The 21,117-nt window shown below is 38.7% G+C and overlaps 1 protein-coding gene and 1 long non-coding RNA gene across 2 annotated transcripts; both read left to right on the top strand.

Moving 5' to 3' along the window:
• Positions 1–10,846: 10,846 nt before the first annotated feature.
• LOC112167118 lies at positions 10,847–11,888 on the top strand. Its single transcript, XR_002923605.2, has 3 exons — positions 10,847–10,909; positions 11,001–11,481; positions 11,569–11,888. It is a non-coding gene; the product is annotated as an uncharacterized LOC112167118 (long non-coding RNA).
• A 2,716-nt stretch (positions 11,889–14,604) lies between these two features.
• Positions 14,605–17,702, top strand: LOC112203654 (aspartic proteinase 36). Its single transcript, XM_024344583.2, has 9 exons — positions 14,605–15,093; positions 15,531–15,914; positions 16,044–16,274; positions 16,386–16,575; positions 16,665–16,741; positions 16,850–16,943; positions 17,047–17,116; positions 17,213–17,284; positions 17,377–17,702. The coding sequence occupies exons 1-9, from the start codon at positions 14,849–14,851 to the stop codon at positions 17,532–17,534; spliced, it is 1,521 nt and encodes a 506-aa protein (XP_024200351.1). The 5' UTR covers positions 14,605–14,848; the 3' UTR covers positions 17,535–17,702.
• Positions 17,703–21,117: the final 3,415 nt, after the last annotated feature.

Raw genomic sequence — 21,117 nt, 5'->3', positions numbered from 1 at the left:
GGCCAATTAATTTATAAAATTGGGACAATTTTTTATGCGTTGAAATCACAACGTGCAACTAAAAAGCGTTGTAAATTTCAATAAAAGAATGATTTTACGGCGTTCTTTGCAAACATGTAGTAATTTTCTTCAAAAAATTGTAAGATTTACGGTGTGCATCTAATATATGTCGTAAATGATACTTATTCATGGCGCGCATTTGATGCACGCCGTAAATCTTGCGTCGTGAATGATCGATTTTCCTCTAGTACTGTAATTCCTCTACGACTCACTTCCACTCAATTTATCTCTGCGTTACATCTAGTGACTGGGTACCAGTATCTCATACTTACACATATTTGACTGCACCATTTATGTGCATATTACGCCACCACAGAGCACTAAGATGGGTCCTCACAGAAGAATGGGCAAATACTTTAGATTTGAGACGCCAACAATCGCCCGCCACTTAATACCCTTACTAGGCGATCTCTTTACCGCTAGATTTGCAGATTGTCATTTTGATGAGACAGTCTTTCCGTCGTTAAGAGGAGATAAGAACATGGATATTGAACAGGAACAACATGAATTATCGAGATCTGTCCCCACTATGTCTCATCTCCATTCCTGCTAAAGTGATGAGATCACACACATCTACTGCAAACATGCTTGCAAGGATAGACATCCCTACCAGAGTATGTAGTGTTGTCCTACACGGAGATAGGCATGGCACCAACACCATAGAAAGTGGCACTCTGGAGTTACAGGTCATGGCCCTTGCTAGGATGCGTGAGAGGCTCGTGGGTTTGAAGGATACTTTGGCACAACTCAATTCTTTGATAATCAACACTCATAATCCGTCTCATGAGAATATTCCGGATTAAGATTTCGCTGGGGCATGCCTCAACGTCAGATACTACTCTTGAGAATATAGAGCTCTCTGAAAATTACATTAGTGTACATGAGATGTGGGATAGAAACTTCATCATGATTGATGATGTATTCGCACTTTTCATTGCGCATGAGATTATTAAGTCTGATGATATAGAACCATACTTCTTTGATGAATAATGAATGCTAATGTAGAAAAAATTAGCCTAAATGAAAAGATGCGATCTAGGTTAAGTTGGATTCTCTAACGAAAAAGAAGGTTTTTTGAGCCAGTGATAACGACACCTCCTAACTTAAATTTTGTTGACTAATGGGTCTTTATTAGAAAGCGTGATGAGAAAAAGATATGGTGGTCTCGCCTTATGGCACAAGGCTTCTCACAAATGCCCTAAAATTGACTACGAGGAGAGATATTCTCCCGTAACGGATGTCATTGAGCTCCACTACCTTATTAGTTTGGTAGTTTCTGAATAACTGAACATGCAGCTTAAGAATATGGTCACTACGCATCTTTATGGGGATCTAGATACTGAATATATGTGAAGGCTTCTGGTGTACTTCATTCACCCAAGTCAAGTGGCTCTGGACCACAGAGCGCGTTTTTATGACAAGTTTCGGATTCTATCGCGGTTGATGTTGGTGGCATGATCTTTATTAGAAGCTCTCAACGAGTTAAGGGAAACCGCTAAACACTTGAAATCTAAGTTTGAGATGAAGGATATTGGGAGATCATAGTTTTGCCTCAGTTTGGAACTTAAGCACCATGTTGATGGATGTCTAGGCAGTTTGACAATGTCAAGCCTTCAACGATGCTCATGATCGTTCGTAGTCTTGATCCTAAAAATGATCCTCTTCATCCAAAGGATGATGATGAAGATGTGCTAGAGGTAAAAGTGCCCTACTTGAGTAAAATAGGCGCATTATTATACTTAGTTTAGCACAATGCACAAGACCAAACATCTCATTTGCAGTAAACTTGTTAGCTAAATGTAGCTCTACACCGACATCATTGGACTGGTGTAAAAGATATCTTTTGATACTTGAGATGTATAATTGACATGGACTTGTTCTATCCCTATAGAAGGAGATGGATTCGGACCTATTATACACCAGGAATGCTACCAATGTTGGCATGCGTTCTCTATCCCCATCCCAAAACAACATTAGTGTTATGGACGATTTTACTGATTCTGATGATCTCTCTGACCCACACAACGGTCATTCCCAAATTAGTTTTATGTTCACCATGGGTAAGACCGCGGTACCTTGGAGGTCTACAAAACAGACCCTAGTCACTACTTCTTTGAACCATGCGGAGATTATTTCTCTTCATAAAGCGGTTCATGAATGTATATGGCTTAGATCCATAATCACGCATGTCCGAAATAATTATGGTTTGAAATCTACCACAAATGAGCCTACGAGCATTTATAAGGATAATGCTGCTTGCATTGAATAAATGAAGCAAAGCAAGGCTACATCAAAGGCGACAACACCAAGCATAATCAGCAACAACAGACTCTCCTTAAGATCAAAGTGAATCGGGTTCGATCTAAGGAAAATGTGCTAGACTTGTTCACTAGGCCATTACCTAAATCCACTTTCAAGAAACATGTTGGTTGGTAGCATCGGTTTGAGGAAGTTATCCAAACTCCCATGATGGTAGTCATCAGGGGGAGACGCAGACATCAAGGGGAGATGTCTACATGTATGGTCTCGAAACGTGAAGGGTGTGCTGGATTCTTTTTTTCCTTTGACCGAGGTTATTTTTATCCCACAGAGTTTTTATTACTCGGCAAGGTTCTTGATGAGGCAACGAGAGGACACTACATTTCAGAGACACAAGGAGGAGTGTTTATGGACACTTAGTTTGTGTGTCTGGCCCAAACTATGATTACTTGTCTGAGTTGTAATAGGGTTAGTCTTACCGATATCTACCGAGATATTTCAATCATTGTACGATTCAGTTTCCATGTAAGAGGCAGATTTTTTGCTTGTACTCTTCTATATAAAGAGGCCCTATTATCAATTAAAGTACAACTCATTCTCTCCCTATTTTTTCTGATTTCCTAAAACAAGAACAATATTTTAGATTACTTATTACTATATGTTATTACTTGGTAGTTATCAATTTATCTATGAATGAAGTCATTTTCAGATTAAAAGGAAGTGCAAGAAATTAGAAAAAGTAAAAACCTTTCAAAGTTAAGGGGAGTTTTAAGATTTTAGGAGGTAATTATTATTATTAATATGAAGATGGGAACTGGTCCAAAATCGGTAGTAGGTCAAAAGTTTACCATTCACTGCACCGGTTATGGAAAAAATGGTGATTTGAATTAGAAGTTTTGGAGCACCGGCAAGGACCTTGAGCAGCAGCCTTTAACCTTCAGAATTGGCTAAGGTTCTGCTATAAAAGGATGGGATGAAGGTGTCCTTGGAATGCAAGTTGGAGAAGTTGCTCGACTGCATTGCTTTCCTGATTATGCTTATGGACCTAGTGGATTTCCAGCCTGGGGCATACAACCTTATTCGGTTTTGGTCTTTGAGATTGAGCTACTAAGAGTTGGAATATCTGCAAATCTATACGATATTCTAAGTAACTTGCTTCGCCTCAGGAATATACAATTATCATGAAAAATGTTGTATTCAAATGTCTACTTGTTGTTTCTGAAATTGGTTTTTTGCATATCCCTTTGGATGAAAGTAATTGCTGGAAGTTGACTTCTGATTTGATTATAATAAGCATTGAATCATGATTATTGAAGATATATCTTAGCCTGAAAGATTGAAGTTCAATATTGGTTGTGCTTAAATGAAATTGTTTCAGATGTAGAAGCAATTTCACACGTTGACCAATGTTTGTTAACACTTGTTTTCTCATTGTCTAGTGAAGTTAATCACAGATTGACTGAGTTTGAGGATGAACATGATTTTATAACTTGTCCAGCGCGCACTTCATAATTATTATATCTAATTCTAGTGGCATTCGTGTTGCTTCAAGTATTGATAGTCAAAGTGGGAGACTGTAAGATTCTGTGGACTTATCAATCTCAATTAAGAATGCAACAACTTGCTACTCTACTTGCAGAAAAAGTACAGAGTTGTGCTATTCTAGTTTGATTCCTCATGCATTGAGGATACAAATTTACGTAATGGCCAATGCTTTGTACCATTAGTATACTCTTTTGTATATGAATCAGGATAGAGGTGGCAAACGGGCCGCTAAGCACGAGTACGGCACGCTTAAAAGAGACCCGGCATGGCCCAAGCCCGTTAGTGGCCCGGCACGACCCGAGCACATTAGAATAACGGGCCGGGTTGGGCCTAAGAATATCGGCCCATTGGCCCGGCCCGAACATGACATATTGTGGGCCGGCCCGTCACAAACACAAATTTTCATTTTTTTTAGAAATATTTAAAAATCACAATAATGAGATTTGATTATTAGACATCTTTATTTAAAATCTCATGACAATTCCACCAATGTTATTTTTTTATATTGTCAAAATAGTGAAATAAAACATTATATCCTTGTTTTGACATAAAGTATTTTTTCTAATCTCATAATAATACAACTATAGAATGAAGGAAAAAATAATATGATACTAAATCTTCATTATATTAATAAAGATTAATCTCACAATAATATACTACAAGCAATATATTTTGAGTTATTTTTTTCTTTCTTTCTTTCTTGTAGTGGAATATAAAAAATATTAGAAAACTAATCTTAAAAAGCTAAGATTAAGAAAAATATTGTAGAACTTAATTTATTTTAATTTTCTAGATAGTTAAATAAAATTAATTTTTATTTATTCAAATTAAAATTTTAAAATCTTGCTTTATAGTGAGTAGGCACGAGCACGGCCAGTTTATTAACCCGGCACTAGCACGGCCCAGCACGATATGGGCTCGCGCCAGGGACCGGACCGGGCTTAATGTTTAAGTAAATGGGCCGGCACGAGCCCGGCACGATAATAAATGGGCCGGCCCAAGCACGACACGAAGCACGACTAGGCCCTCTTAAAATGGGTCGGGTCGGGCCGGGCCGGCCCGTTTGCCACCTCTAAATCAGGATCGATACACTGTGCCAAAAAACGAATCAGACTATAGTTTTTAACTGTCGTCTAATAGTGAAAATTTATATTGTTAATACTCCTGCCATCTGATGCAGGTATCAGACGACATCGCGAAACTGTTGTCTGAATCCAATTTGGACAAGCGCCGGCATTAATATGCATGTTGTCTGAATACCATAAAGGACGACATACGACTGTGTAGAGTCTGTTGTGCAAGTCATATTAAGTCGACAGCAATCTCATGGAAAGTAACTTTTGAAGCAATGTCAAACTGTTGTGTAGAAACTGTTGTCCCTTTAAATGTTCTACATCATTTTTTTGAGATATCGCAGTTGTGTGAATTGAAGCAAAACAACAGAAGCTTGTAGAAAGCATCGTGTGTTTGGGTTTGATACTATAGAACATGGTACTTTATTATTGTGTTTTTTCTAGTTGGGCAATTAAAATTGTTTGAAAAATATTGTAGTTAGATTGTTCATACAACAGTTTTTGAATACCATTTTATAATGTTCCATTGTCAAACAATTGTTAGAAAATAGTTTTCATTTGGAATGAAATGGTACGAGAGAGAGCCACAAGACATATTATGCACATAGCATTTAGCCAAAACTAATTGACCAACATTCAAAAACATATCCATTGATTAAACCTTCAAAACCTATTCATTCCATCATCACCCCAACATTAACATACTAACCCTACCTAAACATAAAGCCCAAAAACATGAAGCCAGAAACATATTGTACTAGTCCAATTCCTTGTCTTCATCAACTTCCAAACTCTATACCATTCCTTCCTCTTCCTTCTCCGCAAACAATATATCCAAAGTAGAACCCGACACCAAACATGCTAACATCAGCTCCAGCAGCCTAGACTTCCATCAATTCCTTGGTGCTAGACCTTGCAATGGCACCAAGGTTATTGACCAAATCTGAAAACACAAATAGAGCAAACTCATTAAGTACCATATATAACATCGATTTCAATATTGCAATACAGAAAAAGGGCAACTAAATGGTACATCATTTTGCTTCCCTGTACTCTTTCTTTTTAGTGTCATTTGTCTTTGATTCTAGATTGAAGAAGGCTCTGAAACCTCATAAAAGCTAGTACCTAACTCGACAAAACACATAATTTACTCACTAAGCTCTACAACCATATTCAATGGTGTATCAGGTTTAAAATTTGAAGGGTTATAGGGCTCTGCCTTTTGGCTGAAGTTGGAAGCTAATATCAGAAATTTCTGTGACTGACTCCTGAATTCAGAAATTCATAACTAATTCCAGAAAATTTCATTTTGGGTGATTCTAGTTCTAAATGACTCTTTAAGATGTGTACTAAAGAACTTTAGAAGAAGCCAAGATCAAATTCCCAGTAGATCAGTACAGTTTGACAAAAGAAAATGACTGGGTCGAAATTCCAGAAATATGAAAATGGCTAAAATCCCTTTCTTTGGTGAAATAGATGCTTACTTTCAATAGAATGTCTTCATATGTGACATTGGCATATTCATGCTGTCACTAGGATCTTCCATTATGGCTCTAGAAATCTAAGAAAAATAACTATAAAAGCATATGTGGAGCTATGTGCAAAGCTCAGACTCCATCATACCTGGAACATTAAAGTGATGCCAGTGCCTCCAGCTAGCATCCCAAAAGCTCTAACTTGGTTAGGCTGATACTTGAATCGACCCTAGAGGCATATATTTGAACACTATTAAGTGTTGGTAATGACATATAGGCAGACCCAACATTGAAACCAATCCAACAACATACTATTCGTAAAGTGCATATTATATTTAAAACATTAATATACATATCAGTTTTTTGCAATTAGCTATGTTAAATGCCTTTACAAAATGGAAAGAGCAAGCTTATCGCTCCATATATAAAGGACACAAAACTCAATTCTGCATCAAGGACAATCTGGATATACACACAGTTTACCATCATCATAGAGGTAATGCTATAGCTCAGAAGATACTTACCCATAGTTGAGGAGATTCATGCTGGTAATGTTTGGTATTGGCCCAACCGACTGATTGTTAGACAAGTACTTGAACAGATGATCAATAGGTTATATTACTAAACTGGATTTCAAACATACGAAGGTACAATTTAAATTTGGCTTATCTCGCTCTTCAATGCTAAACAAAGACAAGGAAAGAAAACTAGATCAGTCCATATTGGTTTCATAAATGACAGAACATAGCCTCTGAACCCTCGGTGATCCACATTCTTTTGCACGAGAACAGCCTGCAAGAATAAGCAAGTAATACGTAAGAGAGAGGGAAAACAAAAAGGATGTGATACTCATCATTTGTTGAATGAGATTAGTTCACATTGAAGCTAAAACTCTACATATAAGCATAAACATGCGAACCAAAAGATAGACCAATGATTTATATATAGTCTACTAAAACGCAGCTAATATCATCAATGTAGGATTGTCATCCCATGTAGCTAGAAAAGGTTCATATTGATGAGTAATATCATTGACTAACCAAAACTGAGCGCAAGTCATAACATAGCATACCAAAATTATCAGATCATACCACACTGAGCAATATCATTAACTAACCAAAACTGATGCAATTTCATAATCTTGTATTGCCAGTATTGGTATCATATACATAATTTCATCTTCAACAGTATTCATTAGCATTTCAAAATTAAACAGATACACAAGTAAAATATCAAAGCTTTCTGAATGATTACTGAAAATTGAAAGCAATTGAGACTTAATCTTCCAATCCTAATTAAAAGAAACATTAAGCCAAATATTCCAGTTTCTCAGCAGCTAAATAGAGATTGATGACCGGAGTTGATGGTTTTGTGATTCAGGAGATGGAGAAGCCGCTAAGGAGAGAGATCGGAGATCTGAAAACGGAGGTTGTGAGGGAGCATCTGAGGAGCAAGAGGATCAGGCTCTGTGGATTGATGGAGCTCTTTCTTGAGGTTTCGGTGCTTTTCGTTCTTTGTGGTTTCTTGTTCACGATCAACAAATGGGTGGTTTCTTGAAGGTCCGGCCGGTCCGGTGTTTGTGTGTGTGTGTGTGAGAGAGAGAGAGAGAGAGAGCGTTTAACTGCGCCTCCGAGAGAAGATAGAGAGGTTGAGTCTGAACATCTATTTTTGCTTTCCCAAAATAAAATGATTAGTTTTGTGAAAAGCCAGGAGTTTAAATTTTGGTCAAAAAATGGGCGGGCAAAGTCGAAACAGGGAGTCAAAAAATTTGAGTTTTGGCCTAGTGTGGAACTCAGACAACATAAATTTTTAGCCATTGTCTAAAGTAGAGTTACACAACAGATTAAAACATCAATAAATAACTGTTGTCGGAAGCCATTGTCTAAAGGAGACTTGCACAACAAAATAAAGTAGCACTTCATAACTGTGTTGAGAGAAAATTGCACACAGTGAGCGTAAATGTCACCCAACATAATTTCACTCGTATTCATTCAGTGAATAGAGTTTTTATTATTTCGGGTTCGACCCATTCAAGACAGAATGTGTCTTTTAATTACAATCCCTTGTTACAGGGAAACACCCTTTGATTCCATTTATGAAGAAACCAATTGATGAGATGTGTGTTTGTTTGTTTTTGCGGCTGCACCCGGACATTTGAATGGGTTGCCTACGTACCCTTGGAGGGGGATCAAGCCACTCGTAGTTCAAGAGTTCCAATGAGCGAATGACTCATTGGAGGCCTTTGATTTTGAAATGAGAGTAGTGTTTGGGACGAATTTGGTTTAAGTGGACCAGAGATTCGATTTTGTGTTTAGGACGTGGTTGTATCTAGATTAGTTTGTTTCTAGATTGCCTACATACCCTTTGCGGGATCAAACCACATGTAGTTCCGGCATTTTAGATTTAAATGGGTAGATGACCAATTTATTTTGGGAAAGTGTTTAAAGTCCTTGAATTTGGTTTGGACTTTATTTGTGTGATTTGGGAATGAATTTGATTTTTCTGGTGTTGGGAGAATTTGACTAGAGTCAGTGATTCATTTGGGACTGGCTGAATTTGACTGGTGGAGTCAGGGATTCTGTTTGGAGTTGCGGTTGCATCTAGTGGATTGCTAGACTGCCTACATACCCTGTAAAAGGATCAAACCACTGTAGTTCATCGTTTGAGATTTTCGGTTTTGTACCAATTTTTACTCAACGGGTGTATATTTTGAACTCGTCGAGAAAACATATTTTGGTGAACACCCAATTTTAGTTGAGTGTCCACTGATTTGAATTGGGCACCCGAATGTGCCGAGCTTCATAATGGGCCATGAACTTTGAAATGGGCTTTGCATCACCCTTCTTTTTTTATCAACAAACAATCTGAACGGGCTTTCGAAATTGGGCTTCGTACTGCTCCGAATTGGTTGATGAGAGATTATGAGCCCAAAAGCTTGCAACTTGGATATAGACGACTTGATCTTGTCTCTATACTTGGTTTTATCCGCCCAACAAATTGAACCCCAGAACTCTTTCTAGCTGGCGTCTTTTCTCGATAAGCCTCAAGTCCCGTAGAGAATATCTCTGGTGTGGTTATCAGCTTAGGATAGAGATTGAATTGGAGATGGAGATCAACGGGATTTGCTTGATTAGGAGAAGGAGACTCCATATCCGGCCCTTCATAAATAGCGGGATCCGTACCAGAGATGCTGCACTCTTAACCGAAAGCTTGAACCGGTAAAGCCTCCAATCTTCTTCTCTCTTCTCCCTGGGTTTTGATTAACTGTCTCTGCTGGGATTTTTTTTTACTCGGTATCTGACATAGATCTTGTTGTCTTGTAGCTACCAGCTCACATGAATCCCCAATATCTAATTGAGACTTCTTTTTTGTGCAGTCGTCTCGAACTGAACTAGACGTGGCTTCTCCTCAAGGTGACTAGCTGCCACACCAGGGAATTTTAATTCAATTGTTTTTGATTTGCTGACAACACCACCGACTGGCCTTTGTTGTTTGTATTGCATCCGCAAATTTGCTGCATATTTGCTTAATTGCACATGAAACATTTTTTTTCCGTCTTGATGTGTACTAAATCGGTTTGCCACCGCCAAGCATGATCGTGGCCTTTATTTGGTCTTCTTAAATTATTATTTCACCATGACTCAATTGCTTTGTCTGTGTCTCTTCTTGAATATGGATTCTTCCATGGTTTTCTTTGATTGACAAACAGACACGTAGAAAGAAGCTTGCTGCACAATTGTTCACTTGCATGCATATTTGAAAGCTTTTGTCTTTAATTCTCACTGCAGCATGCTTAATTGCACATGGATCTTGAATTCTCCATACATACTGATCAGTTTTCTACAAAGACAAGGACTCATTTTGTCTTCTTGCAATGTCAAAACTAGGCCACTGATTTATGATTAAGGTGGAAAGTTTAATTAACCCTGGATTGTTTGATTAAACAAACAAATATGTATATTGCTCTGACTTGCAGCAAACGTGTTCAAACACATATTTTAAGAGCTTTGACTTTGACAAGCTTATGTGTGAGGCTTTCTGCAGGTTCTAGACATTCCTCCACCGCCAAGTTTGTGGCTACTTTTGAAGTGATTTCTGCTTCTTTAATTAAATGTAATTGCCGCATGCTTCTTGATCTTTTATTTTGGCTGGTCCTGAAAGAGACTTGTAGCCTAGCTGCCTCAATTATACATATTCTGAAGCTTCTGCTCTGCTGCCCATAGGTGGAATTAAGCTTCCATTCTTTTGGTGTAGCCGTGTCCATGAAACCAAAAGCGAGGACTTCATTTTTTCTTTCTTGCTGATCATGAGACTGCTTTTCATATTGCAGACACAATTTTGAAGAAAAGCATCGCAGATGCCATTTGAACCATCACTTGACAGAGGTAGTCATTTTGCCTTCGGGGACACTTTTCTGATGATGACTTTGGTGCAGGCAGCGTAACATCTTGGCTTTGGTGCTGCACAAAGATTCCTCCAGAGCAGTTTCTTCACTTTGTGAGCCCAAGAACTTTACAGACTCGTAGTTGGTGTGAACTGGCAGCCCCATGCTTTCACTTTGACACTTGTTTTTGCCACCCATATGCAGGACGCACCGCGATACAGGCATCAAAAACAAGTGCAGTGCACCCTCTAGCTTGAACCTTGCTTCCGCCACCCATACGCAGGACGCACCGCAGTATAGGCATCGAAAGAAGGCCGAAAACACCCGTGAGCCCCTTCCCTTGCCGAAATCTCTTCTCCTCTTTCATCCCTGTGAACATGCTTCTTTTTTGTCTCCTTGGACCTGCACTGTTTGTTAACACAAAGGCAAATGGAGGTGTATTTGGTTGTTTTGGTTTTTGATTTTGGTGGGCAACAATGAGGGATTTGAGGCTTTGTGAGTTGTGATGGTGTTGTTGGCATATTTGGCCGGAGTGGTTTATTTGGGGAACGGAAGGCTTGTTTCTGGTGCTTAGAAGCAGAGGCAAGTCTACACTTTAGCAACGATGAAAGGAAATAGTAGGAAAAGACCATGGAATCAGCAGGATACCTGACTTTAAAGCTCCTTGCCGGGTCGTCATCTCCAGGTAACTATCTCTCCCTTCTGAACGATGCTTTGTTTCGATGCAGTGCTTCGACTCACTAATTTCTCTGTTTCTCTCCTTCTTGTGCAGCCTTGTGCTCTTTATATAGGAGGCAGTGAAGACTCTGGAGGGCTGGATAAGCCTTCATTTGAAATTCAAATTTCGCGAAGCTCACGAAGATAAGCTGACCAGAGACCTCATCTTTGACACCGAGATTGAACTAGGACGCACTCTGCTACTTCATTCTTATCTCAAATTGAGATATTTGAGTTAAAATTTGAATGCCTCCCTTTGTTTCTGTTTTGTAGTATCCACGTTAGAAGTAGGTCAACATTCAACTTCTTGTTTGAATATGAATAAGATAAATGTAACTAAAGCAATTTTTTTAATTGCTGCCACTATTTTTCTTCTTCTTCTTTTTTGAATAATGTTGTGACAACCATATGCTTTATACATTGTGGATTATTTATCCTCCAACAAACTGTTGTCTGAGTAAAATCAGTCAGACAACATCAAAACTCAACCATTGTCTAAATATAAATTGCACAACAGTAAAGTATCAATAGATAATTGTTGTCTGTAGCCATTGTCTGAAAGAGAGTTACACAATAGAATAAAGCAACAAAAAACAACTATTGTCTGAATTAGATTGGTCAGACAACATCAAAATACTACAATTGTCTAAATAGTAATTGCACAATAGTCAATGTAATAACTGTTGTCTGAAAAAACTCATTCAGACAACATCAAAATATAACCATTGTCTGAATGAAAATTGAACAACAACAATGTAATAACTGTTGATTGAATCAAAAATTTAGACAACATAATAATTCTTGCTGTCGTCTGATATAATCAGACGACAGTTAAAAATTTCGCTGTTGTTGGAAATGTGTCGTTTGATTCGTTTTTTGGCATAGTGATCATATTCTCATTGCTATTAGGACTAGTAAACCTTTATGGGAATGTGACTAGTTTTCTTTGCCCACTTAAGTACTTGGTCCCTACTCTAGCTATTATCAAGCATACATTGTTCTCTGCTCATTAGAGACAGCCTAAGGGATAGCTCAGAGGAGAAGCATCAAGATTCAACCATATCTATGCCAAGCTAGAATTAAGTTCCACAATCTTCATTGCTTATGCATGAATAAGTTCGTGTTCTTAATCTTGAGCATAAAACTACATACATATATACATCAATTTTAATTTACATCTAATTGTATATGTAGCAAATTAACACTATATATCGATCAACTTCGATCACAGTACACATGGATCGCCTATGTGGTGTTTCTAGTGTTTAATAATTTGAAAGCTCAAGTAGTCAAGTTTGAACTATTATGTTTAACTAATTGATATATATATATATATATATATATATTATATATATACAGCAGTTCTCCACTGCAGACGTCCACAGTTTTTCGATCCGTACGGATTTTGTGTTTTTCCCCACTTTTCGATCACACATTCACATCTTAACCGTTCAGTTTTTAGGTCCTAATGTATAGATCACCTCTGCAAAATTTCAGCCAATTTGGTGATCATTAAAGCATTCAAAACTGCAAATTACAACAATATATACGAACGGTTCCGGTTTGACAGATTTGGTTCGTTCGTGTAAATTTCAGTTTTGGATGCCTTAACGATCACCAAATTGGCTGAAATTTTGCAGAGGTGATCTATACATTAGGACCTAAAAACTGAACGGTTAAGATGTGAATGTGTGATCGAAAAGTGGGGAAAAATACAAAATCCGTACGTTTTTGCTTAGGTGCAGATATCCGCACCTGAGCAAGATTATATATATATATATATATATATATATATATACACACACACACATACATATCCTATCCAGAGCGAGGTCTCGCTCTGAAATTAACATGTGAGGTTGGAGTTTAGGGTCACTTTTCGGTCTCATATCCACATCTCGACCGTTCAGTTTTTAGGTACTAATGTATAGATCATATCTGCAAAGTTTCAGCCAAATTGATGATCTTTAATGTATGTAACTCACTTAAACCAATGGACAAACTGAATCTGTCCACCTTGAACCGTACTAGCTTTAAGGCAGGTATCAATGCCTTAATGGTCATCAATTTGGCTGAATTTTTGTATAGATGATCTATACATTAGTACCTAAAAACTGAACGGTCGAGATGTGGATATGAGACCAAAAAGTGACCCCAAACTCCAACCTCACACTTTAATTTCAGAGCGAGACCTCGCTCTGGATAGGATCTGTATATATATATATATAGGGCCCTTCCAATAAGGGATCCCTTTTTTTGGTCTTTCATAGGGATAGGCATTAGACAAACTTTTCGATTATATTTCAGCATCTCAACCGTTCATTTTTTAGGTCCTCATGTGTAGATCACTTCTGTAAATTTTCAGCCAAATCGGTGATCATTAAGGCATCCAAAACTGCAATTTACACGAACGGACCGAATTTGTCGAACCGGAACCGTTTGTGTTTATAATGGTAAATTGCAGTTTTGGATGCCTTAACGATCATCAAATTGACTAAAAATTCGTAGAAGTGATCTATATATTAGGAGCTAAAAACTGAACGGTTGAGATGTGAAAATATGATCGAAAAGTTGGTCTAATGTCATATCCCTATAAAAGACCAAAAAAAGGGATCCCTCACTAGAAGGGCCCTGTATGTGTGTGTGTGTGTGTGTAAATATATAGACATACACACACACTTAATGGACCTATATGATTTTTGCGAACTTACAGCTACTGTGGAGTAGTAACATTTTTATCACTGTTTTGCCTAGGATGAGAAATAAAACAATAGGAGAGAGTCTTGCCATGTAGCGTAGTCGAAATCTAGCTTCTAAATAAATTGTGCCTGTGCCTATAAGAAAGTCATTAATTAAGTAGTGTAGCTTCCATAGCTGTGAGATGCTTGATATTGATGGAGTCATGGAGAGAATTAGCGACAAAGCAAGGAGCTAGGAAGAAACCGTACAAAACGGAGAAGTCCTCTATTACCAGTCATCATGTCTGGAGGAGCTTCAATCCTCGACAATTGATCGCGAAATTCGGCCCGAACAAGGGGGACGTCGTTAAGATCTCCTTAATTTGGCATTGAAAAAGCGTAACGGTCACCTGGCATTGTTCAAAAAACCCACATTTCTAATCTCACCCTCGATCAAGATTCAATCATTCTGGTTTTTGTCTGAATTGGAGGAAGAAAAAGAGTAGCTGTTGCTGTTGCTGGGTCGTCGCCGGATATTGGCCGGAGATAGACATATAGCTAGCCAGCTTCAACAACAAACACATGTATCGAAACTGATCTAACCTTGTGCCGGATCGCATAGGTCAATCTCGATTATATGTTGGCTTCCAGTTTGAAATGGAACCAAGAGGCCTAGGGGACAGGTTGGGTGGTTTCGTTGCGGTGGTGGTGGTGCTTGTTTCGGCATTGGTCGTTAATGTTTCCGGTAACTTGGTTTTCCCGGTGAGCCATAAGTTTAATGGTAGAGAGGGGGCGTCTTTGAGTGAACTTAAAGCCCATGATCGTCACCGTCACGCTAGATTTCTCGGGGCCACCCAGAATGCTGTGGATATGGCTTTGGGCGGCAGCACTGACCAAACTGGGTAACTAACTAATGATCATTCATTATCTCATTCAAAATTTCATTTTCTTTTTCATTCACTATCATTTTTTCTTTTGTTCTCAAATTGCTGTAGAAAAATGATACTTTCATAGTTTCATAACACTACTTTTAACGAAGGCTTCAGGTCCTGTAAACGTTTGCACATGTACATAATGAGCATAATCAGGTCCTGCATACTGGACACTTTCAAAGCTTGGTTCTAGACTTCTAGTGTATAAGTGTAACTACCCGTCATCAAACGTGTTATTTTTCGTAAGATTTTGAAAATAGTATGGAACCGACACTGGGAGGGCTTGGCACGTGCGAGGATGATTTAGTTTTGGCTATTGTGATGATCGTGCTTAATTAGTTAATCAGCTTACATATTTGAATATCTGATCAGTTGGTTTCGATTGGTTACTGTGTAATTGATTGCAGGCTCTACTTCACTAAACTTGGGATTGGGAATCCTTCACACGACTATTACTTGCAAGTTGATACCGGAAGTAACCTATTCTGGGTGAGTTGCGCTGAGTGCGGCAAAGGCTGCCCTGACAGATCTGAACTCATTGGTGTAAAACTCACACCCTACGATCGAAACAGTTCTTCTACTTCAAAGGTGGTATCTTGTGGTGATGACTTTTGCACTTCCCCATCCGTAAAACATATCTCCGACTGCAAGCCAGATGAGAAATGCAACTACCATCTTCAATATGTAGGTAAAGATAAAACTTCCGGATACTATGTCAAGGATGATGTGCAATTTCAGAAAGTGAGCGGGAACTTTCAAACATCCTCCACTAGTGGATCTGTAATATTCGGGTACGTGATCGATCAATCACAGACTAGTTGCATGTAATCCCTTGCATATCTTTAGCTTCATATTATGAAAGTAGTTGCTTGTGGTTAGCTCTAAAACCTTACTCCTGATTGCGGAATGTATACATATAGGTGCGGGACTCAACAATCTGGCGTGATGAATGACCCTAGAGCAGCAATTTCCGGGTTAATTGGTTTTGACCGGGACAATATAACCATGCTTTCACAGCTAGCAGCCGCAGGAAAGGTGAGGAATAAATTTGCACACTGCTTGGATAGCACGAAACTAGGTGGTGGAATCTGGGCTATAGGTGAAGTCGTCGAACCCAAAATGATGCACACATCACCTATGGTACCAAATCAGTACGTACTACTACTATTACGTTACACTACTTATCTACCTATCTATCTATCAATCACTTAATTATGCTAGATGGCAATTAATACTTTTATACATATATATTGGACTATAAGGACTCGTTATAATATTGTGGTGGAGAAAATTGAGGTTGGAAGTGATGCCATAGAACTTCCTACTAGTGGTGGTGGTGATTTGGATGAAACATCTGGCAGCAGTGATCCAGACCAAATTATTGCATTTTTTGACACTGGTACAACATTGGCTCATTTACCTCCAAAGTTGCATGAACCAATAGTGAAGAAGGTATCTGTGCTAACTTACTTTAGATTTAAGTTATCGACTTGGGATAATTATGTTACTTCAATTAACTCTTACATCCTTATTTTGATCAGATATTGGCTACAGACCCTGGATTGAAATTCCAAAAAAATGATGACGGCGAGTACTCATGTTTCGAGTATTCCAAAAAGTAAAGCACTTTTATAACAGCACTACTTATTTCTTCCCTTCTTGATTATTGACTAATCGTCCGTTCATCTCGAGCTTAACGATGTACTTGTGCTATCGATTGATGCAGCGTTGATGAAAAGTTTCCTATTGTCAAGTTCACTTTCAAGAATTCCGCTTCATTGTGGGTGTATCCTCATGATTATTTGTTCGGTAATGTGAAAGTAAGTCTATAATGTTAGCAATTCCCTGTAACCAACAAGGAACCTTGTATAATGAGTTCTTGATCAACTTACTGCCTAATAATGACGTATTACATATACATAGGAGGGTGCCTGGTGTCATGGTTGGATGAAATTAACTGGGGAAGACGGAGACCTCGACATTATTCTGGGAGGTAAACATCACATAGATAATCTTTAAAATTTTGCTGCAGGATATATAAGCAATTAATGCCATTCAATGACATGCAATTGTTAATTTCCCTTTGCAGATATGACGCTTTCGAATAAGTTAGTCGTACACGATCTTGAAAACCAGGTCCTTGGGTGGGCTGATCACAACTGTAAGTAGCTAGCACTGACTTGTGATTCACTAGGGTTAACTTTTGCTGTTGTATCCGTTTGTAATATGGTTTTGGTGTTTAATGAATGTTAGGTTCTTCAAGCATAAAAGTGAAAGATGACGAGTCGGGGTCAGACTACTCGGTTCAGTACCACCATCTTGCTTTTTCTGATGCTTCCAGCCCAAGACTACTGATGTCATTCGTGTTATTAGTAACTGCTGCTGCTGCTCTGCAAATGATCTCAATATAAATCCATCACTCTCATCTCACTAGCTAGCTATTTTCTTGGCCAACTAACGAAAATAATAAATAACACAACAGCCTTCATTCATTAGATGCTGGTGCACCTTAAGCAAATCCATGATTGCAAAACTGTGCTTCTTGATGAGATTGATTAAAGTGGATGTCTTCTATAATATCCACATTTTTAAGGAAACAATATTGCCGAGAGAATTTAGAGAGAAATTGTTGTGTCTCTCATTGATAATAGGAGCCCATATATATAGGGAGTACAAGTATATAACCAATGAGCACAAATAAGACTAGGAATCTAGAACAATCTTCTCCTATTACAACAATAGAAAGTAATCATAGTTTGGTAAGGCTCACATAATAGAATATCCTTCAACACTCCCCCTTGTGCCGTCTAAACATGATTTCACCTTGACACCGTGGCGCTTCAAGCGTTGCCTCATTATAAATCTTGCTCGAGTAATAAAAACCATGTGGGACAAAAGCAACCTCGAGGAGGAGAAAAATAGTATAACATGCCTTTCACTATTTGAGATCAAACATGTAGACATCATGTCTCCCCCTGATCTCGAGATCTCCCTCTGATTGCAACAATCAAGGGAGTTCAGATAATTTGCGCATTCCAATACTCTTCACATGTTTCTTGGAAATTGACTTAGGTAACGACTTAGTGAATAAGTCGGCTACATATATTATCCTCATATCAAATTTGATTCACTTCAATCTTAAGAAGTTGTTAATTTGTTGTTGCTTATTGTAGAAGAACTTAATTAGGTGATATATGCTTGGTGTTATCGCCTTGATGAAACTTGCTTTATTTGTTCAATGCAAGTAGCATTATTCTCATAAATACATGGAGGTTCATTTATGGTAGCCTTCAAACCACATGTTCTTCAAAAATGTGAAACTATGGACCTTAACCATATACATTTACAAACTGCTTCATGAAGAGCAATAATCTCTGCATAATTCAAAGAAGTAGCGACAATGATCTGTTTCGTAGACCTCGAAGATATCACCGTGCTTCCCATAGTAAAGACATAGCTAGTTTAGGAACGACCTTTGTGCGGATTAATTAGATACATAGCATCAGCAAAATTCATCAAAACATCACCATAAATTTGATGGAGTGAGGGAGGACGCCACCTAGGGGTGGAGGTGGCGGCGACACTTGCGCTGGTGACATCGTTCCCGTTAGTGGCAATGAACCTATGGCCTATGGAGTCTAATTCCATCTTGTCGTCCATTCCTTTCTCTCTGTAAGGATAAAACAAGCCAATATCTAATGTACCTTTGAAGTATCAAAAGATTGTCTTTACACCAATCCAATAGAGTCGCGTTGGCACAGGGATATATGTAGTCAACAAGTTCACAACAGATGAGGTGCATGGTATTGCATTGTGCTGAGTACAATAATGCGTCTATTGTACTCAGGTAAACACTTATGCTACTAACAAATCTTCGTCATCATCCCTGGGACGAAACGGATCCTTCTTAGGGTCAAGACTACATACGGACGACCATGGGAGTGCTGACAAGCTTGACTTTATCAAAATGTCTAATCATTCATTGACACAATATTCAAGTTCTAAACCGAGACAAAATTGTATTCTCCGAAGGTCCTTCATCTCAAACTCGGTATTTCGAGTGTTTAGCAGTTTTCCTTTACTCATCAAGGGTCCAGTTATGTTCATCAACATAAACCGCGACAATTACAAATCTGAAACTTGTCATGCAAATGCACCAGCATAGTTCATCATATCTCTTCCCAATCAAGTAGTCACTTATCGAGTGTTTTAACCCTATTGCAAACGTGTCAGCATAGTTCATCATATCGCATCCCAATCAATTAGTCACTTATTGAGTGTTCTAACCTCATTGCAAACGCGCTCCGTGATCTAAAGCCACTTGATTTGGGTAAATGAAGTCTATCAGAGACGTTCATGTACATTTTCGTATCTAGATCCTCATAAAGATACAAAATAACCACATTCCTAATCTGCATGTTCAGTTATTTAGAAACTACAGCACTGATAAGATAGTGGAGTGCAATGACATCCACTACAGGAGAATATGTCTCCTCGTAGTCGATTCCAGGGCCTTATGAGAAGCCTTGCGCCATGAGGTGAGTCTATAATCTCTTTTTTCTCATCACTCTTTCTAACGAAGACAAATTTTATGTTAACAGGTTTTATCTTAGGAGGCATAGGCATCTCAAGCCCAAAATCTTTCATCTTTGTTAGTGAATCCAATTCAACTTGGATCTCATCTTTCCATTTAGTCCAATTTTCTCTACGTTGGTATTCTTCAACGGAGCTATGTTTGATGTCATTGGTCTCAATATCAACTTCTCATGTACATCAATATAGTTTGTAGAGACCTCTATATTCTCAAGAATTGGTTCTACCGCTGAGGCGTCCCCCAACGATGTCTCTTGGACATAACCATAATCCAAAATATTCTCATATGACGGATTTTGAGTATTAATGATTAATGGATCAGGTTGTGCTTAACTCGCTCTCTTCCTAGGGCGAGAACTCATCGAACCTATGGGTCTCCCACACTCCCTAGTAGAACCCACGGCCTCTGACGCCATTATGCCACCTTGTGGAGTCATTATGCCACCATCCATGGGGGCGGCGTAGTTCCCAGCTTCTCTAGGTGGCGCCATGTCCTCTTGAGAGGACATCAATCCTTGCAGGCGCTTTCGTAGCAAGTATATATGATCTCCTCATTTTAGGGGGGAACAAGATGAGACATAGTGGGACGGACTATGACAATTCCTGTCGTTCCTATTGAACGTTGATGTTCTAATCTCCCCCTAACGACGGGAAGACTGTCTCATCAATGTGACGATTCGCAATTTTAGAGGTAAAGAGATCGCTTGCCAAGGGTTCTATATGGATGACTGATGGTTGGAGATTTATACCGCAACATAAATATATATATGCATTTGTTGCTTATGACCCATTTTGTTGCCCTGTGGAGCGCGCAATTCGTACATAAACAGTGCACCCAAATATGCTTAAATACGAAATATTCGAGATACCATCTGTGGGGGTAGTCAATGACTTTGACTCACCATTATCACGATTAAATTTTGCCATAAATGTGCTAGTAATGTTGATCGTGAATACGATGATAACGGTCATTATTAATACTGTAATGAAGAAGGATATTAAACGCGGCTTGATGGCGATCATAAATCAGGTTATTAAACGCAGCATGATGGTGATCATAAATAACGCAGCATGATGGCGATAATAAGTATAGGTATCAAGGTGATATTAAATGTGACTTGTGGTGCAAGCACTCCCTCACCTATAAATAGGGAGCATACTGACCAAGTAAGATATCTCATTCTGACTTTTTCTATTACACACAACTCATACAGTTTCTAACTTGAGCGTCGAAGGGTGATCTGCAGGTACCCCCCCCCCTCTCCTTTGCGCTGACGGTCGACTCCAAGTCAATGACGAAGGAAGCTTCTCAATCATTCCCGATCAGCACTTGCTCCAGTCAGAATTCATTGGCGAGCAAAATTCCCCTTAGGAATTTCTCGTCACCAACAATGGCGCCCT

The sequence above is a fragment of the Rosa chinensis genome, chromosome 5 (assembly GCF_002994745.2).
Source record: "Rosa chinensis cultivar Old Blush chromosome 5, RchiOBHm-V2, whole genome shotgun sequence".
NCBI classification, from domain to species: Eukaryota; Viridiplantae; Streptophyta; class Magnoliopsida; order Rosales; family Rosaceae; genus Rosa; species Rosa chinensis.
This window is presented reverse-complemented; position numbering and strand designations above follow the sequence as displayed.